The sequence below is a fragment of the Heterocephalus glaber genome, unplaced genomic scaffold, assembly GCF_053883595.1.
Source record: "Heterocephalus glaber isolate CG9 unplaced genomic scaffold, H.glaber_assembly_v1.0 deba00001472, whole genome shotgun sequence".
NCBI lineage: Eukaryota > Metazoa > Chordata > Mammalia > Rodentia > Bathyergidae > Heterocephalus > Heterocephalus glaber.
The window spans coordinates 49,132,315-49,159,775 of NW_028258315.1; the positions used below are offsets into that span (position 1 = coordinate 49,132,315).

General features: G+C 36.8%; 1 protein-coding gene and 1 non-coding gene across 10 annotated transcripts in view; one reads left to right on the forward strand and one right to left on the reverse strand.

Moving 5' to 3' along the window:
- The window catches only part of Mitf (melanocyte inducing transcription factor), a 222,621-nt gene that overhangs the window by 123,955 nt on the left and 71,205 nt on the right, over positions 1-27,461 (forward strand). For all 9 annotated transcript variants that reach the window (XM_021266028.2, XM_013075660.3, XM_087182013.1 and 6 more), the window contains one exon: positions 4,597-4,843. In XM_021266028.2, coding sequence (XP_021121687.1) covers positions 4,597-4,843 — 247 coding nt within the window. The remainder of the gene's footprint in view (positions 1-4,596; positions 4,844-27,461) is intronic.
- On the reverse strand, positions 16,604-16,710 carry LOC147826358 (U6 spliceosomal RNA). Its single transcript, XR_015439661.1, has one exon. It is a non-coding gene; the product is annotated as a U6 spliceosomal RNA (small nuclear RNA).

The window sequence follows — 27,461 nt, forward strand, 5'->3', positions numbered from 1 at the left end:
CAGTCACAGTTGCAGGTTAGTATGTGGCAGAACTATGTTTTGCCTACGGAGTCGAAGAAAGGAAACAGGGAAAAGTTTAATAAGTTCCTTCAGCCTCTTTGGGTTTTAACTTACTGGATTCCTGCCTTGGAGGATTATGATATGGAGACCAAAGACTGATTTATATGGTCTAATAAAGGGGTATTGGTATCACTGTCAAAAGTAAGGGGTGGCCAAGCAGACATTAACAGAATGCTGGAGTATTGAACTAACTAGAATTTCTGATATACAGTACTGTATTTAAGTGGCTGATGGAGGCAATGGAGTAAAATATTTGGATTTAGGAATAATAATAATTATTATTCAGAGCACCTGTGTGATATACCTATATCACAGAGGAGGGAGCTTGACATTTAAAAACATAAATTCAGGACCAGGGATTTAGCTCAGTGGTTCTACTGCCTGCTTTGCAAGTGCAAGGTCCTGAGTTCAATCCCCAGTAGCCCCCCCAATTAAATATAAATAAATAAATAAATAAATAAATAAATTTAGCAGTAGAGTTTGGAATTAGGGTCACATTTAGTGGCCACCTCTTATGCATCCATTGTACTCTAGCCACTGTGTCGAGCACTTTAGCCAAAGTTAGCTCACCCAGTTCCTGCAGTACATTTAGGAGATGGGTTGTCCAAACCCCAGAGAGGTTAAGTGGCTTATGAAAGACCAGGCTGCTCAATAGTGATCACTTTAGAACACAAGTCCCGTTGATGACCTCCCTCCTTGAGACTACATGGACCAGTTCCCGATGTCAGGGGAGTTGTGTATCTGGCTGCAGTGATTTGGGGATGTGCCAGGAAGGACATTGCCTATTTTCTTTCATTTCTGAGGGTGAGATGTACACCTTCCCATGCAAAACTGGATCCGATTCCAATTATCTAGATAATTTACTTAATTTCAGGGTGTCTTGAAAAATGAATTGGAATCATGGCTTTAGACAATGAGATTAGAAGCCAGGTATTCCCAGCACCTGGCAGTAACTGTTTGTTGCATAAATGACCTTTACATAATCTGATTAAAAGGAATCAGACTCATGGAATTAGGATTATCTACCCAGGGTTGAGATTTATGGGCCTGGGATGAGTTCAGTTCACTTTTAAAATTAAATGCATTTGGACCTCTCTCCTTGCATTCATTATTGGCTTCAGCATCAGGTTTTCATGTTTTAAAAATAAGCTTAACAGGCACCTGGAATATTCTCACATAAGCCTCAATTTTGAGTTTAAAACACTGGGTTCATTTGTTCTCCTAAGGTAGCAAAGTATAGATGCCTTCATTTTTTTTTTCTACAAGGTGAAAATTGCAGATTCAATTATTTCTAAGGGAAGGGATATTTAAAAGATAGAGAGGAAAGCTAAGAATCTGAGAGTCATCTTTCACAATGTAGAAAAACCCTGCAGGGTGTGTATCTGTGCAGTGAGGTGACTCGGATGCTTTCTTTGCACTTTTTTGGGAAGATTTGTTAAAAATTGTCAATTAGCTGAACTTCATTATATTTATATAAATGTGAAAATATATTTGCTATATTTTTTAGTAGGGTCTCAATTTATTTGTACCTGAAGCTGTGTATGTATCTTTTTTTCCCAGATAGACTTCAGAAAATGCCAAATGGTATTGTTGACTTTCAAGTATGAAACCTTAGTGTAGTTGATAACTAGTAATTTTAATTTGTCTCTGGAATGCTTTACTGTTAATTGAAAGGATTTTCCCCACAGTATCACAGCCAATGACTTGTCTTATGCAGCTAATTAGTGCGATTATTCCACAGCTGCATTTGCTACTGCACAAAGGTTTGCTCCTGTTTTTATCAAAAGGATCAGTCTCCTCAGGAATGTTTGGACCTGACAGGCTTTGAATAGTAAGACTACTCATTTATTTATTTTAAGTAGCTCCCCCCACCTCCAGTTTAGGAAAGTACATTTGAGCTTTGAACACATACTCAAAAATGGGAAAATACATTTTCTTCTGATGCTCTTTTAGTAGAGCCATATGCAGTGAATAGATTGTTTTAAAAGACTACAGTAATGGCTAGGAAATATTCTCATTGTGTGGATAAGTGCACATATTAAAACGGCAGGCAAGGTATTAATATTTCAGTTTCTCTGGGTGTAATAGGAGGGACAATGAAAGAGAGAAGCATTAACCTTCTTAGGACGCTGACTACTTCATGGAGAACCAGTGTGGTTTCCTCCTTTCTTCTAGCCAAATGGTAAATGAGTGTGCTACTCAAAAAGTATTATGGCTTCATAGTGTAGAGGAGAAGAAGTGAAGGAAGTAAATTTACCTGTAATTCTACTTCCACTCTGGCAACTGTGATCACTGCTACTCATTCCCTGCTAGTCATTTTATGTTTGTGTGTATATACACACCATACCTATTTTAAACCAGAATGTCCATACTTTTTTTTGGTACCAGGGATCGAACTCAGGTCCTTGAGCAAGGCAGGCAGCGAAACCACTGAGCTAAATCCCTAGCCCTTGTCCATACATTTTTGTGTTCTACTTCATAACTTACTCTTCTTGCATGCATTTCCTACTTTATTCTGTAGTTGTGCAATTTTTAAAAACATGTAGTATCTTACTGAATTCATGTGTTATAGTTTACTTAACCATTCTTAAAATTTAAGGAGAAATTTTAGGTGATTCCGAATATTTTGCAGTTTGTAAAGAGTTTTGTAATGTCAGTTTTTCCACATTTGAATTATTTACTTAGGAAAATTATCTATCGGTGAAATTTCTGAATCCAATTGAATGAACAATTTTATAGCTTTTTTGATAACATTAGGTTGTTTCCTAAAGGATTATAATGTTTACCACCAATGGCCTAGGCAGTGATGACTAAGCTTGTAGAGCTTTCAATGATATAAACAGCCCACTGTGGCACTTGTGCCATCAGTCCACCACTACTGGCCTAGAGTGACATTATCATTATTCTTTGTCTTTTAATGAACATTTTTTTAAGGCATTGGTCTTACCCAGGGTGCTATTTTGCATCTGTATTTTCAAAATTTATTGTATTTTATAGCTCTCTTCATATCAATAAATATATTTCTTGCCCCATTTTTAAACAAATTATGTAAACCCATTACAGTTTTCTGGACCAATTTCCTGTGGTGAAAATAAGTAAACTGCTAGTATAATTTTACTATATGACTTTTCTGGGGCCATGTGAGAACAAAACAAACACATTTTCATCCTGTAGCACATCCTGTCATCTGCAGAATCTGCAGGGTCCTGTACTTAAGGAGTTTATAGGGATGGCCATTGACTTCAAGGCTTTAGTTTTCCTGGTGAGAAGTTAAACAGTGCTGGGGTCTGGCCTCAAAAGGGAGGAAAATCAGATACTTCCTTTGAAGCCTGTCTAGAGACAGTGTTTTCTCAAATGTTCCCTTTTATGTGTTTTCAGATGCTAAGGTTTTATATTATTTAGCTTAAACAGAGATTTAAATATTATATTGTGAGAAATAAATTAACGAAAATTTTTAGATAATAATAGCAACAGTAAACATTTACTGAAGTAATGTTACACGATACTCATTGTATGAGATTTATGTGCACTGTTTTATTTAATCCTCACAAAGTTCCCACAGGAGGCCTTTAAAGCACAAATGATGTACTAAAAGTATAAAAACACACTTCTCTTTTATAAATGGACAAGTGAGTACCAAACTGTTGTCATACTTCTTTTCCGAGTATGGTAACTAAGGCAGAGCGAAGTTTAAGTAGTTGGCATCCTAGAGTTGGCAAGATAAGCAACCAAAAAACATAACTTAGGAAAATTATAAAGTCTTTTATGCTTAATTTCTGACTAGTGTTTAAACATTTAAAATAATTTCGAGTAGAAGTCCTAACATTATAAGTGAGCCTCATTGGAATGTGCAGAGTGCTCCATAGTCATGGTCATCCCAAGATAAGTCAGATGAAAAGGTGGTGGAAAGAAAAGTAGAAGAGCTGTGTTGTCAGACGTGGCTGTTTTCTGCCTCCTTGCCCTAGGACTGGGGTCGAGTTCAGTGTTAACATTTTGGTCCAGATGCTTCTTTCATTAATGATTTTTACTTCCCATGTCTTAGAAACATTTCCCCATGATAAAGCTCACCTATTATTTAATTCTTTGCTGGCAAATAGTTTAGAGATCTTCAAGGAATTTAGATAATATGTAGGAGTCCTTGTTTGGTTAGAGTCAGTTATTTCAAAAAGCAAATCAGGCAATTTATTTTTAAATTTGCGTGCCATTAAGACTCATGGCTTCTCAACACTGCATATGGCGGCGCTATATTTGGTGGCGATGACTAGTGTGCCGTATAAAATGTCAAAAAAAACCCCATGTAAGTGGCTTGATAAAAATGCCTGGGTGCAATCAAGCTGACTTATTTTAATTCAACTACTAATGACTAAAATCCTGTCACCTCTTGATTTTCAATTATGTGGAGTACCGTTCTGCGACTTGATTATATTTGTGCAGACTCATTTCATAGTTTGTTGCCATTTAGGATACCCCAGAATGCAAACGAAGGGTCTCATTAGGAAACTAAATGTTGTGTGCATTTTGGTTTTCCCACTGCAGATCCGCGGAACATCCTGGGGCCTCCAAGCCTCCGATAAGCTCCTCCAGTATGACATCACGCATCTTGCTACGCCAGCAACTCATGCGTGAGCAGATGCAGGAGCAAGAGCGCAGGGAGCAGCAGCAGAAGCTGCAAGCGGCCCAGTTCATGCAACAGAGAGTGCCCGTGAGTCAGACACCAGCCATAAACGTCAGTGTGCCCACCACCCTGCCCTCTGCCACCCAGGTGCCAATGGAAGTCCTTAAGGTATGTGAGTGTTGCTCTTGTGGTTGGACTGAGCCCTCTTCCTTTTTCCATTTTCCAGATGTTTTCTTTTTCAGAATGTGAATTTATATTGCTTATATTCGTCCATCAGAATCATATTTGTTAGCACCAACTCTACTGATTCCTACATGGCTTTATACTTTAAAAGAAGGATGCAAACTAACTGGAAATGTAATAGTAACCCTCCGTAAATAGTGGGAGTGTGTCAGTGTTCCATGAAAAATCCCAGGTAGAAATAGGTGTTTGTTACAATGACATCTTTTCATCTTTTAGGGGTAGAAAGTTTCAAAACATAAAAGTTACCTGAAACAGGCCTCCTCTTATAACTTCTGTAAATTTTTTCTTAACTACGTCCTATAGCCACACTTTATTTTCTTATTTAGTTAGTAAATCATGTTGGATGTGGAATCTGACTTTAAGAAAATCTCATCAGTTGAAAAATTTTAGACAAATTTTTTGTGCTTTAATAACCAGACTGAATAATCCTTTTACTGAAGTTAGTTGTCTGCTTTGAGTCTCTTTGATTTCTTGCTAGAGTAGAAACTGCAGGAGCTTGTTAGCATCATTCTATCTGGGACATATAGCTTCCTAATTACTAAGGAAAGTTGTAACAAATCTAAGGATAAAATTCCATCTCATATATGTGTCTTCCACATCACATAGGGAGATTTTCCTTGTATAATGATAAACATTTCAATTCTTAAATAAAGTTGATTCAAAGAAAGTAGGAGAATGTCCTTACTTTTTAATTATCTCTCCCATTCACCTAATTGATTCATTCTAAAGCTACCAAGTCTTACTGTTCATTAAACAATGGGAACTTTACACGCCAGTGATTCATTGTTGGTCTTTGCATTCATTTGTGTGCTCAGAAAAGAAGAAACAATTGCTACTATTATAAAGTTTACTATTAAAGCAAGCAGAGGGATGATGTGTTATAATCAGGAAGCAATATTTAATCTTTACCAGGAAGTCGGAAAGAGATTCTTTAAAAACAACTTTAAAGTCAGTTATTTTTTATTTACAAAGACTTTTAAAATGTTGTGACACAATAATCAAACTCTGATGGAGAAGCTCACTGAAGGGCAAAAGCAAATCAAATGGTTTAGCATAAAATTTTACTCTAATATGATCACTTGAAATTCTGGATATTGGGGCATTTAATGGCTCGTTTACCCCTGCCTAATCCCCTGTCAAGTAAAAGGAAGGTTTTTGATCTAGAATAGATTATATATGGATCTTTTTGTTTTGCTTGGCTGAAAACTGACAGTCACTGTTTTAAGTTTTTATAGATTTAAATTGTTTCATGTTCCTCAAGTCATAGTTGTTTTATTTAAACTTTATTTAAGCTTGTATAAATTAAATAATAGTGAGATATGAAAAGGTATGTCAATTTTATTCATCACTTTTAAGCTTGCGAGCAAATTTTAGAGGAAATGACATGAATTTGAGCTAATAGTACCTTATAGCCAACTTAAAGGTTATGTTTCATTTTATATTAAATTGAAATCAAATTTTCTATTAGGGGAGCTGTGTTTAATGGTAGAGAAATTACCCAAATAAAAATGTGTTAAGACATCATTTTCATATTTTAAAAATTGACATAATTTTGAAATGCTAAAGTATTTCATTTTTTATTTAAAATTAGAATCTATGTTAAATAATTTCAATAATATACCTCTTTTTTTCTTTCATGTTGCTGTGCCCTGGTAGCAGTAGATTGAGTTGCAACTCCCAGTTTAGGAATACCAGGAAAATGTCCACAGTTAAAGCACAACTAAATGATTAAAACTGAAAGACAATCTGACCAGAAATGGGTAATTAATAAATTTATATCTCATGCTGAATAGATTTCCTCTCTATTTAACTTTTACATTTGTATAATTCAGTTATATAAACTAGTGAAGTGTGTTGTATAAATGAAAAGGAAGAGTTGTTAGCACAACAGTTTGGATAGGTTTGATAGCTATTTAGACTACTTCTAGTGACCTTACATGAAGGACCAAATAAAAACATAGGATTTCATTTATCTGAATTATTATTCTAAGAAATTCAGATAAAATTTGTAAAGAGAGTATTATAAAGGATTGTTTCAGATGCTTAAGACTTAGAACTTTATGAACATATTTACATATTTTTAACAGTTTTGTGTATGAAAATATTATGAAGTATTTATTATAGAAATATGCCTAAGAAAAATGTGGTCTTTTATTTTCCCTTTTATAGTTTTTAAATTATAAAAATAATTTTATGAAGTAAATTGTTAATTGCAAAAACAGTTCATTTACTTAACCTAAGACCTTTTTTCCATAAATGTACATTTTCAAAAAATGATTTATTCCAAGTATACTGAATGGATCATGATTAGATCATAATGTATAAATATTTTCTTATAGTGTAGCCTGAGTAGATTCTTCATTTAATTTTTAACGGTTTAAATTGCTAAAGCAGAATATACCTGCTTCTCCTTGGAAGTAGGTATGTACAACTTGACCTGTCAGCATGCGCTGGAGAATCCCTGTTAAATCTCTGTATTTCCTAACTGCTTTGTACAATCTTGAAAGAAGAAAGACCATAGTTTAATATCCCCCCTGCTCTTGTTATCAACATTCTACTATCAGCAGGTTGAATTACTGATTTGAAAAGCTAAATTAGTGTTTTCAGGTTAATCCTTTTGGCAGAGTTGTACTTAAAATATGAAGCTTTATGAAACATGTTTAAATAGTTTTCACATCTGGGCAACTGAGGACTAGTTGGAATTCATGTCAGATGTTGGAAACTCATACCACTTATTCCTCAACACATGGTCATCGTGCAGACTAAGTTCATGAAGCTTTGAAGGGTTAGCTTCTGGTTTCTATGTGGATTTCATTAATTTATGGATTAATTGCTCTTACTGATTTTCATGTTGGATAACATGTAATGATGAGCCTTATTGCTCTGTATTTACCTATCAGAGATGTTCTCTAGGTTTCTTAAGTACAGGTTTACCCAATTGAGTATGGTAATTTAAAGATGCTTCTTTACCATAAATTAAACAACACTTGGAGTGCAAAATGCATTTTTTGCAGTTGCAAGCATACCCCGTATTTTGAATTGTGAACTAAGCAATGAAATCATTAAGAACTATCGATGGAAGTGGTTTCTTCTATAGATGGGTTTTGTTAGCATATGAGTCACACTAACCCGAGGTTTGAAAATTGATGTAGCTTTTTTTATACCAAAGCAACCAGCTACAGACCTTGTAGACACGGCAGGTCTCAGAACCAAAGAAGCATCATGGTACCAACCTCCAAGTTAGTGTCCACACATTCATCAGACCTCTGATGTTGCTGGCTCATCTCTCTACCTTTGATTAATTATTGAAACACACGTTTACTGTGGTATCTTAGACTGGAAAGTTCATCAAGATTTCTTTCCCCAACTACCCCATCATGGATTGTGAGAGTTTGTAGCTTGAAAATATTTTTCTGTTCAGCAATTTATAAGGAATTCTCAAGGATCTTTCCTCTTACTCTTTTTCACTCCCTGCTTTCCTTCCTTACCTTCCTCTTCCTTTGAATTTATGAATCTAAAGACCAGATGTTCTCTCTGGAATGGGTTATAATGACCATATTGCCAGTCTTTCTCTGTAAATGATGAAGTCTACCTGGAATAGAATGTTCAAGGTGTAACTCATCTTTTAGGTATAACATGCAGGAATGTGGGAAAGGTTTTGTGGATTTATAGGTGGGTTTATGTCTAATGGATTGGCTGAAGCAATTTCTCCCACACTCACATTTAGATTTTCTTTTTGATTATTTAGCCATGAATACAGAACCTGAACAGCTTCACGGTGGCTGCAGGAATCCTGAACAAGATATGGCATGTCTCAGATCATCTTGCTTTGGCCCTTTAGGGGATTCATTGCTTGAGGTGTTGTCCCTATGAGATAAGGGCCTGTAACATTTGAGGTATCTTCTAACAGCATATTCATTCATTCATAAGCCATCATATACTTATGTCCCAAACAGTGTGACATATACAAACAACCAGTCAGCTTCAATTTCAGGGAGCATTCATAAACACTGGAATATCTTTTTGTTTCTGAATCTTACCTTGTTGTCTCACTGTTTGCTAGGTGTGAGTGTCCTTGCTTGGGACAAGAAAGGGACTCAATTTCTAGGTTCCACAAATGGCTCTCATTCTCCCAGAGACCTTATTTCCCTGCAGTGTCCTTTACTCATTCAGTGTCACACATATGGTCATTTATTTTCTCTTTAAAACTCATTTTATTGACTTTTAAAAATTGCAGGTAGTGCTCATTTACCTTTAATACATACAGACATTGTGGACAAATAATCCAAGGGGAAACATCATCTTTTCCACCCTCTTCCTCCTTGAAGCTCCCTAACAGCAAGGGTACAAGGATATTTTCTGTTTTCCAGCCCTGTCATTGCCTTTTGTGGAAGCAGGGTCTGACGAACAATGTTAGGCAATTTGGTCAGGTAGACGTGACTTTGTGTTTCACTTTGTTCATATTTTGCAAGTCGAACAAGAAAGAAATAGAGTTTCTCCCCCTTTGGAGTTGTCTTTCCTTTTAAGAATATGTATCAGAACTTCCCCATTCTACCCTAGGCTGAGTGGAACTTGTGCTATGTATTTTAAAAGGAGTTTGATGGTTCTGGTGGACAAGTGTGAATCAGCTTGCTTGGCACCAACTGGCCATTTGTTTGAGGGTCATGCTGCCCTTGAGGCCCTCGGTTACTGTTAGTAATCACAGGGCTGGCATAGGAAGGTATTCTATTCAGCTGTCCTCTTTGCTTAGAGTTTTACACTTTGTCTACCTTAAAGAGCAGCACAGGAACCAACTACAATACCTACAACAAAATATGCCATCTTATTAAGCCTGTGAATCAACTCCATTTTTCTGAAAACAGTGAAATGTCTGCTCTGATTACATTTTTCATTTGGTCATATTAGCACAAAATGAAAATGATTACAAATGATTTCTCCATTTACAACAAAGGACAAGGCCATTTTAACAACTGTAGCTCAGGGGTGTGACAGCATCTCAGTGTTTGATTAGGCCAGGTTGTGAGTGGGACCAGCTGTGCTCAGTGAACACCTGGATCGCCTGACCTTAGAGGAGGAGGAGGAGGATCATCAAGGTCTTCAGGAGCCACTTGTCCTCACTGTAGTCATTTTGTGGATTTACCTGAGAGAAGAGGCACAAGCTCCCCACGGGATCTTTAGTGGGGTGCCAATGAGAAACACTGTTGTAGAACACTGAGCATCTCTTCCCCACTCTTCTCTCTGTGCTGTACTCAGAGAGTGCTCATCAGAGCTGCTGTAGGTGAGATCTCTGCATTCTGGCTGGGCTGCATCTTCCCAGACACTGATTATACTCGTGCTTATATAGCCAGCGACACTGACTCATTTAATGCCACCCTTATCTATGTAGGAGTTGTTAGTATCCTCATTTCAAAGATGTGGAAAGCAACACAGAGGGTTGGAGTCATGAAAATAAGAGGTGCAGTGAGGACTGGAGCCCACTCAGTGACATCCATGCCCTGCTTCTAAGAGTGCCTGTCCAAGAGGGAAGGACCGAGAGCCTCAGGACAAAGAGACAGCAACATCTGCTCTCTGAAATGCTATGGGAGCTTGGGCCTGTAGCAGCTCTTGATGGGACAACTTCAGGCTAGTGCTTCAAACTGTTGAGGGAGTTACTGGTGTGAACGGTGTGAGAGAGGGCCTCACTGACTGCTGGGACATTAATTATGGGGCACTTTGGGTAGTAAGAGGGGCACTTGGTATTTTGAGCTCCTTTACCTCCTCAGCAGCACTGTCAGATGGGTAGGATAAGCCCCATCCTCCACGTGAGGAAACTGTAGTACAAAGAAGTCGTCACTGGCCCCTGATCACACAGTTAGGCTCTATCCCCACCCTCTCTACTAAAGACACACACCATGATGTCCCGTTTTTCTGCAGAACTTAAGGATATGCCCTCAACATTTCTAAACAACCACTGGTAACAGGATACATTATGGTAAAGTGGGAGACCAGAAACTACAGAAGAGCCTTGGGCTTACCAGAAAGATATATGATCTTAGGCATTTGGGATGAGGAAGGGCTTTCTCTATATATGTATATATATATTTTTGAAACAGGGTCTTACTATGTATTTCAGGCTGGCCTTGAACTCACTATGTAGCCCATGTTGGCCTCAGAGTCACTACAGTCCTCCTCCTGCCTCAGCCTCCTGAGTGCTGGGATTATAGGTGTGCACCATCAAGCAAGGCTAGGGCTTTTGCCATTGAGTGATTGGAGTATTTCTCCAAGTCTCTACACTATGCTGGATGAAATAACTGGCTGTATTTTGCCATGTTTAAGAAGTCTTCCCCGCCACACTGACCATGATGGTAATTTGTGGTTTAGGGATAGAGATGATTATAAGTTAAAACTTTCACTTAGAGTGAAAGTTTCTGTAACATTATCCAAAAATCTTATGTGAAGATCTCTTACCTTGTAAAGATCTTGATGGCTCAGCCTATCACAACTATATGCTTCATATTTCTGTTTTAATAATAAATTTGTGTTGCTATGAAATGAATTTTGAAACGCTCACTTTTATAGACTCACACAGTGATTTTAATAGGAATTTTCTCCTGAAGCTATGATTGGATTTTTAATTTTTTCCCCTACCTTGTCGCTATGGGATTGGAGCTATTGCTGTATATTAGCACTTAAAACTGGAACTTCAGTTCTGCTTGTTTTCCTGTTTGCTTTTAAGTGAATGTCACCTGTAACATATCTTACATTATTATATGAAAAGATCAGAATCTTCTTCACAAATTTTATCTACTTAGTCTCAACAATTAAAGACTTAGATTTGAAAGACTATTGATAGACTAGTTTTTATAGGTATGCTTTTATACAAAAGAGATTGTGGACACATTAAGCTAATTCTAATTTTTGTTTGTTTGTTTGTTTGTTTTTTGGTACTGGGGATTGAATTCAGGACCTTGCGCTTGGGAGGCAGGTGGCGGCACCACTGAGCTAAATCCCTGGCCCAACTAATTCTAAATTCAACTTTGTCCTACTGACATAAGTGTGTGGGATCTGTGTTGAAAATATGTAAATCAGTACAGTGGCTGTGTTCAGGGTTATAGCTGCAATCAATTCTAGAATATTGTCTCTTGCCCTAAATGTGTCTGTTTTTATTGACTTCTTTGCGTTATCAGCCTGAACTTTTAAAAAAAATTTAGCATCTGATAATACACTAGTCTTTCACATCTTGTTTATAAAGTTAGATGTTTTTGTGTATTAATTTATAACCGTTGAAAGGAAATGAATCAAAACTGAAACATACAAAACTGGTAAACTAGGAGGTTGTTAAAACAGAGAATGATTTTAGGAAAGGAATTTCTTCAAATCACTGTTTTCAAAAATAGAGAATGTCCTAGAAAAGGGACTAGATGAATCTAAACCATAAGGTTCCTACTGATTATATCTGGAATGGATACTGGGATAGGAGGTGGTGGTCAAAGGCTTTATTGCTAATTTTTGTTTACTAGGATACTGTGTACATACATTCCTCATGTAATTAAAATGGATGTCTCTAATGTGTTTAAGAATCTTAGCAAAATACTGTTAACCTATAACTTTTTGAGGAGCACATTTTTTTTTTTTGTGAGGTGAGTTTACCAGACTTATGCACACTGAGCAGCTCTAGTGGTTTTTGCTAGAAGAAAGGGAAGATCCTATTGGGATCCTGAAAATTAAAAGTGAGCAAAAGGATCTTATTTACCCAATTGTGATTAGTTTTAAAAAGTAGTTAAGAGGCCTAAAATAAAAAGCAAAATTCAGGTTTTTACTACAGTACTACCAGGCATAACTTCATTGTCATCTCCCCTATTGGCCCTGAGTTTTATATAATTAAAATTTAGGGGCTGAAAATTTTTTTGAAACTTAATTAAAAGCGACAAACCAGAGACATTCCTGCTGGTTAGGGAAGGCTTAAGAAATTCTTATTGGCTAAACTACAAATATGTAACATTTTTCTGACATTTTCAGACTGCCTAAAGGTGACAAGATTAGCTCTGTTTTTCTAGTGAAGTAGTAAAAATTAGATTAATAAGTATCAGGCAAAGGAACTTTTCTTGCTTTCCTTTTTTTTTTTAGTCTCTTTTTACCCTGTAAGAAATCTTACCTTGAGTACTTCTGGCTGTGGAGATTGGTGCCTTAATTAGCCACATGTTCTTTTTACCTCCTGGGAAATAAGTACAGGATAAAATTGGGGATCAAGACACAGACGTACATTGACTTAGCACACGCCACTAAGTAATTCATCAAGGAATGTTGTTAATTAGTACTGCCTCTTTCAACTCTTGGCTTATTTTATAAACCCGGTTGATTTAAAATAATGCCTGCTGATTTATTGCCCACACGTTTCAAGACGGGGCCTTGGCTCTTAAACAAAAGCAAGATTGTGCAGTGATGGAAGCGTGCTCTCCTGTTTTTTATGTTTTTACAAATTCTGAAGGGCCATCTATGTCCCATGTTAACTTTACTGTGTTTTCTTTTACCCTGTTCAGCATTTTCCTGGGCTTTCTTTTGTGTCTTAGTAAAAAGAAAGGGAGAGCAAATTTGAAAAAAAAAAAAAAAGAAAGAGAAGAAGAAATCCAGACCCTTGGAGTTTTTGGATGTGAGGTGCTTGTCAAAGTGTATTGGCTCAGTGTGGTTTGATGGAATTTAATTTGGATCTTTGGTCTGGTAAGACAAGCTGTAGTAATGGCTTTTGGTCTTCTTGCATTGTGATACACTTGGTGATATTTATGACATCAGGCTAATCTTAGATTGAATTTATAAGGTGCACAGGACTATATGACTGCAGTCTTGTAGCTTTGATATCTAAATGTTGTAGCTCTAATGTGGACACCTAATTCCCATGGTAACTAAAGTACTTCATTATGCTTTGAGAAGTGACCATAATGTCCCCGTCAAAATTCTAACATTTGCCTGTGTCTAGTAATTAATGTGACATCAGGCACATTTCGTGTTCTCTTTGGACCTCAGTGTCTTCATCCACAAAATAGGGGTAATAGTGTCTGCTTTGGAGAGTTTTTGTGAGAGGTAAATGAGGGAATTTACCAAAGCATTAGAATGTGAGCCATGTATATGAATTCAAATTTTCCAGTACTCTCATAAAAAAAAATGAAAAGAGACAGATGAAATTAATTTTAATATATTTTATGTAACTAGACATGGTGGTGCATACCTATAATCCTAGCACTCTAGGAGGCTAAGGCAGGGAGATTGCAAGTTGTATGTAATTAGGATAAAAATTATTACCAAGATTTTTTACCTTCCTTATTTCATTAAGCTTTTGTTTTAAGTCTTCCACACTGGCTTCAATATTGGATATTTTGTGACTCCAACATGTTTCAAGTTAAACACTAAATTTTCATCAGAATTATTTGATTCTGTAAAATTTATAGTTTAGATTCTATTAAATTTATAGTTGAGAAAGTAGACCAAAACACTCAAGTTGTTTCAAACACATTTCCAATATTTAAATTGATATTTGTCATGAAATTTAGATTTAGGTGAAGTAATAATTCAGTTCTTCTGTCTGAGCCAGCCACATTTCCAGGGCAGAGTAGCCCCATGTGGTGTGTGGCCTTTGCATTAGACAGCACAGATGGGAAATGCTCAAGAAAGGGTCCTGTTTTATTTTTGATGATATATAACAATTTATTATCTACCTGAATATATAGTAGTATTATTATCATCATCTCCAAGTTATCTTCCTGCATCACTGTTATACCTACCCAATACTACTATTTCATACTGGCCCCCCGAAAACAAAAATTAGTCATTGTTTTTTTCCTCATAATTCAGAGCCCAGGTTAGTTGACATATCTTATGTCTGGTTGATATTTCCTGTTTTTACAGAGAGCAACAAAAAGTTCTCCTGGGTAATGTGCCATTTTTTATCATCCCTGCCAGCAGTCTTCCATTCAGGCCTGAGCATGGTGACAGCTCAAACTGTCAGTCTTCCTTGTGCTCTCCTTCCAGGTTCTTTTCAAACCTATATCTGTCACACTTGCCTAGCATCTGTGTCCAGCATTTAAACGAACTTAGGGAATGTTGAAGTATTTCGCCAATGTTCTTGGTGTAAAAGTGATAAAAGGAAAATCATTCTATTTTGTTTTTATCTGTATATTGGATAGTAGCTTAGTTCACATGAAGGGTATTGAAAACCTTTCTTGGAAGGTAGTAGTTTATGGTGGATTTTTGTTTATACTAATGTTGGTAAGACAATTTCTTTTCTCACAGAACATACAATAATTTTTAGGAAACTTCAGCACATCTTGTAATTTATTAAAAGAGTTCTTCTCTTTTTCTCATTCACTAGTCATCCAAGTCTTCTTTTTTGATATTTTTTGATTATTTATATCGGAAATAAAATCCCTCTAATGATAATTTATATTTGGTTAGTTGTCTTGTTATTCCTTATACAAACAATGAATCTATTATACTGGAATTAGTAAGCTATGTTAGAGAGATTTAATGTGTTCTTCATATAGTACTAAGAACCTATAAAGTTGTATTCTTGTGCAATTACACAAGTAGGAAAGCCAAGAGAGAAAAAATATAAAACACGCTAGGACTTCCAGAAGGAAAAAGTGTTACATTGTTAGATTTTATGATTTCCTCAGTTTGGGGTCATATAGTATATATTTTCTGAGTATTAATTATTTATTTAAATATTTTCTTATCTTCAAGTAATGTATGGTAATAAACACTCAGGCCATTGCAAAGTTGATTTTAATTTCCTAATAACTGTCCAGGATTGTATTAAAATCACATACCAAAGAGGTTTTCAATTCATTAATTATAATCTTTATAAACTACACAATACAATATGACAAATAGAGGCCATTGTCCCCATTTTTATTGACTGTTAGGACTATGGATATAGACAAGGAAGACAGACAACTTTCTGAAAGAACATTTAATTTAGATGTAAAGGTTTCATTTGTTTTGACATAAAGCTATCTAGAGCTTAACCCAAAGCTGTGCTTTTTTGAAAAGTATTCTATAACTTGGTGTCTCTCAAAGTGTGGGCTGGGCCCTTACCCCTTTATCACCTTTGGGTCCTCATTAAAAAAGAAAACCAAGCAGAAACTCTGGGATTAGGCCTTAATCGGCATTTTAATCAGTCCTCTGGAATATTCTAAGGCATTCTCATGTTTAAGGATACTAGATATAAAAATCTAACAGTTAATGTCTAAGAAACATTTAAAGAATGAGGAAATGCATGTGCAAATAAAGTGAACCAAGTTTCTTTGCTGTGGTCTTTGTAGATCCTTTCACACCTAAAGAGTCACAGATTTCCACCAGTGGTGCAGTAGGCAGGAGCTGAGAGAGGAAAGAAAACAGATAGAGTGTTGCCTAGAATTGATCAGCAGAGATAGTAGTAGCTACTTATTAGCTATTTAGCATATTTTGTATATTGAATGTATTCCATTATATGCAAAGTTCATAAAAATAGATGAATCTACTCAAATCTCAAGTGAGTTGAAGATAAACAGTAATTATCAACTCTAAAATTACTTTCTTTGGAACAGTGTTTCCCACTTTAAAGCCAAATCGTTAGGCCTTTTGCAGAGTTCTGAGGGCTCAGTGAAATCCATTTGTCCACAAATACTTGTGAATTATCTGTGTATCTCTCATACATGCATCTCTCTCTTTTTTAACAATATGGAATGCTTCACGAATTTGCGTGTTGTCCTTGCACAGGGGCCATACTAATCTTCTCTGTATCATTCCGGTTTTAGTACATGAGCTGCCAGAACGAGCACTCTGCATCTCTTTTTCAAATAAATGTAGGTGCTGCTGTGATAAAGTACAAGTTGATAACAAAGCCATATCTTTCATTTTTTGTGTTTTTAGGCATTTTCTTGTTTAATGAAAAGGAAAAGCACAACTCCTAATCAAATGAAGCCTTGTAATATTTAACTTTTAAAAATAAGTAAAAACTGCTTTTGAAAAATACAGTACTTCATTCTTAAGCACGGTATTAAGTTCACAATCAAACCAAGTGGAAGGCTCAGAGACATCTTGTTTACCTTGTGGCCCCCATATGCTTGGCCTCCCCCATCAGGGCCTCCCAGAGGGTACAGTGAACCTACATTTACACATCTTCATCACACAGAGTCCATAGTTTATCACTCTTGATGAGGATTTGGAAAAATGATTGACGTGCATCCACCATTACTGTATCACATAAGGTATTTTTTCAGTGCCCTAAAAATCCTCTCTGCTCTACCCACTTCTCTGCAGTAAAAAGTGGCTTCCTTTTAGGAACATTTTTAAAAAAATATATCCAATGTTATCCAAATTTTACTTTTGAAATTTACTCTTTAAAAAATGGATCTAGTTACATGGTAGCAGAAAACCCTAAAGACCAGCTGTTCCTCATGCTGGAGTTCGAAGCATGCCACCACACTGTCCCACTCTAGCCTTAAAAGTGATGCATCTTCTACCTGAGCTATGACAGATACTTTGAGTCTACCTCCTTTCCGCCCTCCTGGTGTTCATAATTACTCAACAAGAGAAGAAAGTTGGAAGCCACCTGACACCCTTCTGAGGACTTCTGCCCTGAATCGTAAATCTTGTTTCCTAGATTTGTATTGCTTTTTTGTTAAGATTTACATATTTCAATTAAAATTCATTCAAAGGACTTCTGCCCGAAGGCCCTGGATTATGGGCTACACCTTGTTATCTGGTTGTGGGATGCTGCCTGTTTAAGGGTATGAGTTTAGAGTTATTAGACGCTACGCCAATTCTTTCTGAACTCAGTTCTCTTGTCTACGTAGCAGGGATAATAAGAGTCCCCATCCTGTAGGATCATTTGAGAAATAAATGATATGCTACTTGCAAAGCACTTGGCCCTGAGCCTGGCACAATACTCATTGCTTATTGTTGTCATCACATTTCAGCCAGAAACAGCATAGTTCACAGCATTTACCTCTTGCAATAGGTTCTTGAGAAATGAGGAACAGGTTAATGCATTGGCAAATGGTGAGGAAAGTTGGTTCAACCTATGATCAACAATTAATTTATGTAGCGCTATATGAAATATATGAAGATTCTGTCAATGAATTATATTTCAGTGGCAAGGAATTTTTATTCATAAAAACCACCTGGCAATTCAGGTTCTCCTAACAGTAACATTTTGAGGGAGAAGGAGGTTAGTGAGATGCTTGGCCACCATTTTTTGATATACAAAAAAGTCATAATTTATGTTAATAAGGCACATTATAACTACACTGAGATCCTGTGTTGACCTTGGCTTTAGTGTTGGCTACCATTTTTAACTGTCCCCTAAAATGTACCTATTATTTAAGTCATTTTAATTATTGACAGCTATATAAGAGAATTGTTAAGTGTTTACTTATAGAAAATTTTGGGGAAAGGAATGAAAAATCTGGGATCAAATTTTTAAGAAAAATTCATATAGACATGGGGTTATTAAAATGCTTCCTTATTTTGAAATCCGTTTATAAGCTAAGAATTTGAGTTCAATATGAGTGAAATTTTGTGATTCTATGAACATAGAATCTATGAACATAGAACTTTTTAAAGCTTTATTATTTTTTAGTTTTATTATTTCTAGGCAAATAGAGATTCAAAAGACATTTAATCACTGCCTTTCAGCCAGGGCCCATATTACCAGTTAACCAATAAAAACAAGTGTTCAGAGGTTTTATCACTATTCAATTTAGAGTTTTCACATTGATAATTGGATGTAATAATCTGTAATCAGATTCCATAATCTTTTTTATTTAGCTTCTATGTGTTTTGATTCATTTGCTGTGGAATTACCTAACCTCTTCCATACACAATGTGTCTGTTTTGTTTCTAGTCTGAGATCCCACCCTCCTATCCTGTGACCCTATCTTGTAGTGGATATAGAAATTTAACCTTTTTATTATTTTCTTTTCAGTTTTTAGAAACATGTCAACTTGAGTGTTGTGTTGTCAGTACTAATACCACGATGACCTTTGTGTTTGCTATGAAACCATTTATGTTACTTTCCTGATACAGTGTATTTTGAAATAAGCCCAAAGCCCATTCTTTTTAACAGATTCTATTGCAAAATTTGCCACACTTGCATAAAATCAAGTATATGTACAGGTTAGGTCATCCTTCTGCATGGAAGTTCCATTTCTGGGCCTTGGTCTCCCCATCTGAGTAGTCTATTTCCCTCCTAGCTCTGGCATGCAAGGAACCATCCCTTTTTCCTTGAGAGATGCACACTTGCCAATCAGGAAAGTCTCATTTGTGATGAGATGAAGGTGACCAAGGACTTGAAAAGCCCTTGACAGAAACAGGTTTGTTTTGATTATTAGCCACACACACACAGTTGTCATGATAAAGAAGTATAGCATATGTAATGCAGTTCCATTGTGGTTAAGCACCAGTTTCTCCTTGAGGATGGCTACAGCTGAGTCAGAAAACCTCTTTATTGTTACTTGGACATTCTGGGATTTTTGTCTATATGTGATTTGTTAATTATAATAATATTAATCATAGTTATTACTTACTGAATTTCTGTTAATACCTTTTTTTTCCGGTACTGGGGATCGAACTCGGGTCCTTGCGCTTGTGGGGCAGGTGGCAGAACCACTGAGCTAAATCCCCAGCCCCATTTACTGCATTTCTGAGACCCTCCCCCCGCTTACTGGGGATTGAACTCAGGACTTTGTGCTTGCCAGGCAGCCACAGCACCACTGAGCTAAATCACCAGCCCATCTGAATACCTTTTAAGAAGGAATTGAGCCTAGATATACTAGGAATAGATGGCAAGTGAGCCAATCACACTGCCACCATTTCATGAACACCACCCTCTAAAAATCCATTTTAAATATTTAATTCCAGGTTTGTTAAATCTCTGATACTCCTATTCATCTGTGACAAATTTGTGGTCATTGAATCCTGTATAGCTTTTATTTCTTTTACTTACTAAGCAGAAAATAGACACTAAGCATGTTCATTTATATTAAATGTTATCTTTTTCTGTATGCATTTTATACTTTTTTCCTTCAATTTATGTATTAATACTGATTTTTATCCTCTCTTTAAGACAGAATGTGTGAGGAGTTGTTGACTTTTTTTTTTCTCTTAAAGGCTTTCCTATTTCAGTGATCTTTCAACTTTTTCTTTTTTCCTCTCTCCTTAGAAAACACCTTTGCAGTTATAATAACCTCACACTTCCTTCTTCCCTGTTTCCCTTCCCTTCCCTCCCTCATGAACAAATCTGAAATTACACAGCCTCCCTTGCAAGAATTCTAGCTCTGTCCTTAAAGAACCTTGAAAAAATGAGTTCATCTTTTCCCTAAATCTTAGTTTCCAATCTGTAAAATGGATACATCCTATCCCATTGCACTGTAACTCAAATGTTATTGGTAAATAAGAAACACTTATAAGTGTAGCATGGCATTCCTTTTGGTTCATCTTATACGGCAAGCTAATGTTGGAAGGAGTCAAGGGCCAAGTTTATCATATTTGAAGAGAAAGCCTTAGCCATACATAAAGATGTTAAGAAAATTGAGCTGGCTATCTACACAGCATCTGTGCCTCCTGCAGGCTCAGTTCGATCTGGCTGCAGAAAGGGCATGGCTTCTCAGCATGTTCTGTTCTCTGGAGATGTGGGATGTGCAGAGGAGCCAGCTGGGAAGGCCCTGATCACCCTGTTAACCATGAATTCATCAAGAGGGCTGCATCTGGGATTGAATTTTAAAAACATGACTGCCTGGAAGTGCTTGCCCTTCATGTCTGCCTTTGGAGAGGAGCCACAGACATCTCTGAGTGTGAGCCCTCTGAGATTGCAGCATTGCCTACACATGCCAGTAGAAGTTTAACCAGCTGGAGTTGAGGGAGTGTTTACTGATTGTTATTATTCACGCTCTGGTTACAAAGGTCCATAGGTTTTGAGGGGACTGCCCTGACCTTCTCTATTCTGTATGCCCTGCTATTCACAGTGTGTGATTTCTGCAGAACACACCATTTTTCAGGATTGTGTAAATAGAGTCAGAGCAGAAACACCTGAACCAACTACTGAGTTGTGTAAACGAAGTGAATGAATGCATGAAAAGTCTATCTCAGCTCTTTGGGTGGTTGCCTTTGAGTGGAGTCTCCAGGGACAAGGGAAAAAATGTGTTCAATAGGTGGCTAGTCCTAGCTAACACTTCTCATACTCACATTTCTGCTTCTTCAGTAAGAAGGCTCTTGGTTTTCCTTAGAGGTGCCGTGGCAGGCAGAGGAAGCAAGCTAAGCCTTGGAAAAGCCTAGGGAGAGGAATGAAGTGACAGCATATGTTCTCAGAGTGGGTGTGAAGCAGGGAAATCCAAAGGTGTAGCAGGTAAAGCTGAGAGCATTGGGAGGTGAGGCTGGACCCATAGAGGGACCAGGAGCATGGGCTGGCTGCTGCTAGGATTGGGTCATCACACAGACATGCATTTACTTTTCTTTTAGTTGTAGTCTGAGGTTTTCCTTTTAGAGGAGAGGTATGTTAAGGCAGACTTCTCTCAGAGTGGTAGAGATGGGTACATTGTTTTCCTATGAATGTAAGTGGAAGTAGGGTGGCTATCAAAAATGGTCAAGGATAAAGTGATGAAGGCATGGACTCCATAAGTCTTAGAAAACATAAAGTGTTGGTTAAAAAAATTAAGGGGTACAGTGAATGGAACCTTAATAGGTGAAGAGAATATGCTACCATATACATCTCACATAGGAGACTGAATAAAGTAAAAATTGAGAAATCAGTCTCTACCAGGAGTAGCAAACAATGTCCATAAGCCCAATCCTGCCTCTACCTATTTTGTAAAACTACTTTCAGAGTAAAGTCATGCTAATACCTTTTCATATGGCTTATGGTTGGCTGATATGACAATGGCAGATTCTGGTACTACAACCAAGACCTCATGGATCAAAAAAGTGAAAGAAAGTACTCTCTGACCCTGAATAGAGAAGTTGGATGACTGCTAATAAGTAGTACACATGAGTTTCAAATCTTTGGGAGCTGGGATTATATTTCTTTGTTCACCTTAAAATCTTGGACATTTTACATTGTATCTAATGCATGGTAAGAGCTATATAAATTAATTCATTGAATGAATGAATGAATGAATTTGAATGAATGAATGAACAAAGCCAAAACTGTTTGAATTATGGTTATTCTGTGCTATTTAAGATTATTCTGTACTGATTCTAACAAAGATGTTGAATAGGAGTTAATATATGAAGTATTTACTGAGTGCCATCAATGTATGAAAGCATCCTTTTTCATTTGAAGATACAACAGATTTTTATGTGACCTTGCACTACTCAGTGTAAAGGCTGGGGCAGCCAGATTTAAGTTTTATAGAGAGGGCATAGATGGACCAGTGCTACATTCCTGAACTGACCAGAGTAGGTGGCCTGAAGATGATTCTCATCTCGGGAGACTGTCATTCTGTCTGCGGAGAGTGGCTTCCTCAGAAAACCACCAGCTCAAATGCAACCAGGCTTGCTAGGCAGAAGAATGTGGACATTTCTCCTGAAACCTACCTGGAGAAAATTCTCCTGGGGAGAATTGTATCTGTTGGAGACTAAGTCCATTTCTTTTTCAGTAGTCATGAATTTCTGGACCCACAAATTTCCAGGTAGACAGAAGATGCAGGTGATTTCTGAAAGGAATGATTTTCAGGGCCACTGACTTTAGGGTTACTTTACCTATTGGTGTTATCTGCTCTTGGCATCTGCCCAGGGACAGGACTGCAAAGCAGACAAATGTTTCAGATACCCCCCTTTCAAAACTCTTTCCACGCCTCTGCTTCTGCACACTCCTTTCTTCAGATTTGAACAGTCACAAAAGCCCTGCTAAGAACCATTTATTTGCATGATTCCCTCCAGAAGTCAAGAGGACTTGATTACTGCCAAAGAAGAGGGGGGAGATAAAATGATGGATTTTCAGAGGCACTAGAAGGGTCTGAAGGCAGGAAGCAGTGATCTTCTCTGCCACTCTCCAATCACAGAAGGCAAGTGACCCTCTCTGCTCACAGGAGTGGTCACCTTACCCAGCCTCCTTGTAACCAGTTTATTTTGGCATCAATAGTAAGCTTTCTCCATGGAATTAAAACATTACTTCACTTCTCTTTTGTTATTGCTTACATGTTCCTCTTTCTAACCTCTTGTTTCAAGAGTGCCTCCTTTGGGGCAGGGGATTTAGCTCAGTGGTTCTGCCGCCTGCCTCGCAAGTGCAAGGGCCCGAGTGCAATCCCTAGTACTGAAAAAAAGAAAAAAAGAAAAAAAGAATGCCTCCTTAATTAGTCTTGCATGAAGTATGTGGTACAATTACCTGCACTTCTCCTTCCTGGCCCTGTTTAACCAAACACATCCCACATCATGTTCTTTGTGTTCATCCTGACTGACTCATAAGGTGACACTGGCTGACACTTGGAAGCCAGTGACCTTCTTTTTGAGTTAGAATTTTCAAAAGCTGAGAGAATAGAGTGAAAAAGGAGTAGGCAAAACCATATAGCTGGCCCTTTCCTCATGAAGGAAGAAGCAGAGGAGGTACTTATATCAAGAGGAAGTTATGCTTGAACACTTTGGCAATATTTAGCCAGGTAATTTGTTCAAGAACGAAAGTAACACAATTAAGGTAAATAAAGGATGAGTTACAATGCTCATTCAAGGAAAAATGAAATAAATGGATAGAGAAAAAAAAGGACTGCACAGTGTCTACATTAAATATTACTTTATGGAAGTATTGAACTTGTTGCTTATTAAAATGTATCAGGAAAAATGGATCCAGAGAGGAAAAATGGATTTAAAATATGTGAGGTGCCAGAAACAATCCTTTGTGCATCTCCATGAAAAAAGAAACAAACTTGTTTTGAATTAAAAAACAAAACCAAAAGAACCCAAAAAAACCTGTGAGAATGGAATGAGATATGTGTGATGTACCTTGAGCTCTTATGGGTGAAAGTTTCTACAGTATAACTTGTTTTTCTTGTCAAATCCATTACTTGGTGTTTCATTGTAATTTTGCCCCTGGAAGAGCTAGATAAAAGGAATGGCTCTTTAACCAAACTGGCAGTGATATGAATAATATGATATAATATGAATAATATGAATAATAATAATATGACTGTTTAAAAAAAACTGATAAAACTTTAGTCAGAATTTTTCTCTGGGTTAAAATTCATACAATTTACTTTTACTTAGAGATTTTTTCTAAACACGAATAGTATATTAATAATGTAGTTGGTTAGGTCTTTAAAAAATATTACTTTTTTATAACAGTTTTTGCCATATCCATTTTACCTAGATTTAGAAAAATTTCGTGGATTTGAATACCGTCTTTTCAACTTACAAACCTGTTTTAGCTATTATGCCCCTAACCCTACCTTCCTGTCCATTCTTCCACCCTCCCCAGCTGCTGTAGTTTAATTTTCTTTAAGACTGTCAGAGTGTACTTAGAATGAGTGGAGTCTAAGCTCTTGGAACTTTGCAGTTGCTTATTTTTCTGCCAATGGCCCATGGTCTAATTGCTTATTTGAGTCAGAACAACTGTTTGTATCCTTTAAGTAACTCCACACTCCATTATCGACTATAACCAGATGAGGAAATTAATTAATATACTAAATTCTGAAAAGAGACATTTTAGATGTCCTCACCTATCTAATTCACAGATTCACAGGAAAACTCAACAGTACTTTGAGCCTCCAAAACATAGCATATGCTGAACACAGCCTCCCATCTCTGTGTCATTAAACACTCCTGGGGTGTAGGCAATTAACTGACCCATTTATCCCATCAGGTGTCTAACTTGCAAGAAAAAGTGTCACAGACTCCAAGTTGTCCTCAACTCTGAATCTGTGTGAGAGTCCAAGGGGGAACTGGAACCCAGCTGAGTCAAGCTAGTAGTAGTAAAAGTAGTAGTTCTATGATTTAATTTAAAACTCTTTGCTTTGACTTGGAAATTCAGTTGTGGTCCATTCTCTGGCAGTGGACAGAGGACCTTACTTTTAGAGAGTGTCTCCTGTGTTTGCTGAAGTAAAACAGAGAGGTACCCATCAGTGGAATTAAGACTTTTTACATGAGAGTCATGGTATCTACTGGGAAGAAATATATTCATATTATATGGCTATTTCTTTCTTTAGTTTTTTTTTTCTCCTCCACTGATGGATAATTCTTGTCTGTTATGCTTCCTCATTTTCCCCACTTACATAAATTCATAAAGCTATGATGGCTAACTCCATACTTCGAAAGCTCAGATTGAACTTCATGAGAGCTTAGATCTTATCTGTTTGGTTTTCTCTTGGGTCTACAACATCTAGAAGAATACAGAGGCTGATTACAGGCTTAATAAATATTTATTGAATGAGCGTGCAATTTAACTCATGACTCATTCTTTATGTTTGAGTGACCTTGCTGTCCAGTGGGCTTGTGTGGATGATTGATATGTTCCTCTACAGGAAGGGTTAAACAGATAGCTCATTCTGGTATAAAATAGACTCTTTTGAAAATCAGCCCGAGGCTCTTTTTTTCTGTTTTTAATATATAGTGCTAGTTTGATCTTTGGACAAAAATACTACTTTTAATTACTGTGTAGTTTTTAATTATACTCATAACCTCTGGAACACTGACATGGTAACACATTTAGTTCTTAGTCTTTTACTTGATTATTGACTTGCCTTTTGACCTGGTTATTAGCAGTTCAGGATATTTAGTTGGAATTGCTTCTGACACATTTTAATGGATATTTTTTTTTGGTAAAATGCCAAGAAAAAAAGTCAACTGGGTTTGATTGCAAAATTAAAAATAAGTTGCTTTGTTTAAAAAAAATAGACAGTAATTAGGAGAATGCATTAATGATATTTTCTATCACAGTTTATTATTTCACATTTTATTTAAAGAGATTATAAAGCTATGGACTCAAAGAGTTTAGGGATAAGATTTCTCTTTCAGATCAAATTTTATAGGGTTTAATGTCAATTATTATGAAACTACAGAGATAAAATTTTGATATGTATCATACGAACCATTTTTCTCTGTGACATAGGTTTGGTTTGTGGTTGTGACTAGTAATTTCCAAAATAGCTAATTAGAATACCCTGGCTTGTATTTAAAAATAAAAGTAGCCATGTCCAGATCTGGAGGGTGTGAGTGAGCTTGCTATCTGTATTTTTTTAAACTTCCCAGGTAGCTTCAGATGGTCACAAAGTGTAGTTTAGAACACAAGATCAGCAGCTTCAAGGTCATGGGTGTGATTTGCCTGTTGGTCTCTTGACTGTACTATGTTCTGGGACCTCAGCCCTGCTTCCTGGCCCAGCCAGCCATCTTCACAATGGATGTTCTTGAGGGAGTGTAGGTAAGAGAATGTGGATGGGAGGCCTAGAATCTATGTCTCTCTTAACTACCATGAAAAATACCTTAGATGAGAATGCAGCTAGGGAGTTTTCTCTAAGAGCAGCTAATTTTTGCTTGCTTGTTCTCTCTCTCTGTCTCTGTTTCTCCCTTCTATCCTTCCTCCCATTCCCACCTTTCTCCTTCTCCTTCTCTGTTTTTTCCAGTACTGGCAGTTGAACCTAGGGTATTCACACTGAGCTACAACCCCACCGCTTTTTGCATCGTACTGTACTGTACTGTACTGCATTATGTAATTTCATTTTGAGGCAGGGTCTTGCCAAGTTGCCTTGGTTGGACTCAAACTGTCCTTTGCTTCCAAATAGTGTTGGGTTTTCAGCTGTGCAAACCATGCCTGGCTGGAGGCTTTTTTTTATTATTAAATTCTTTTATTAGTACATTGTAGGTATACAACACAATTACATTTCTCATTGGGAATTGTACCTTTACATAATGCATCTTGGAGGCTTTTTAAAAAATTTGGTTCTTTCTCCCCTTTCATCAGGGGTTTCTTAGTGAAATTTAGTAATCTTTCCCAGTATCCATTTAGAAACACAACTAGAAATTTAGAAACACAACTCATATATAGAAGTAAAGCCTCTTGATCGCCTTGCTATGGGCGGTGTTCAGCAACATGTAGGCAAGAAGCAGTGGAACGAGATTGTGTGGGTTTGATTCTGCTGCCCCTGGGTGCTACATTTGTAATCTTGGAAACAAAACTATCAACACTCTGTGAACCTCTGTTTTACCATGGACAAAAAGGCATTACTAATAATTGTAAAGTTAGTGGAGCATTCTATGACATATTTTCTATGCATGCAACAAAAAGGGTAAGCTCTCAGTAGATGTCAGTGGCCACGGCCACTATTCTTATTACAAATTCTGAATGGAAACTACTTGCCATATTTGGGTTGAAGCAGTATTGGTCATAGTTGTTCATTAATTACTGTCTCCTTTTGTACTTTCTGGAATTTTATTTCTTCATTTCATAAATATATATTAAATGAATATGTGCCAACCAAGGCATAGGTATTGGGGATGCAATAATGAACAAAAGAGGCAAAATATAAATGATAGTTTTAAAAATGACATTTCACTGACTTTCAATAGCCCTGCCATCTAATTATATCAGAGATTAGAAGAACTGAAATGT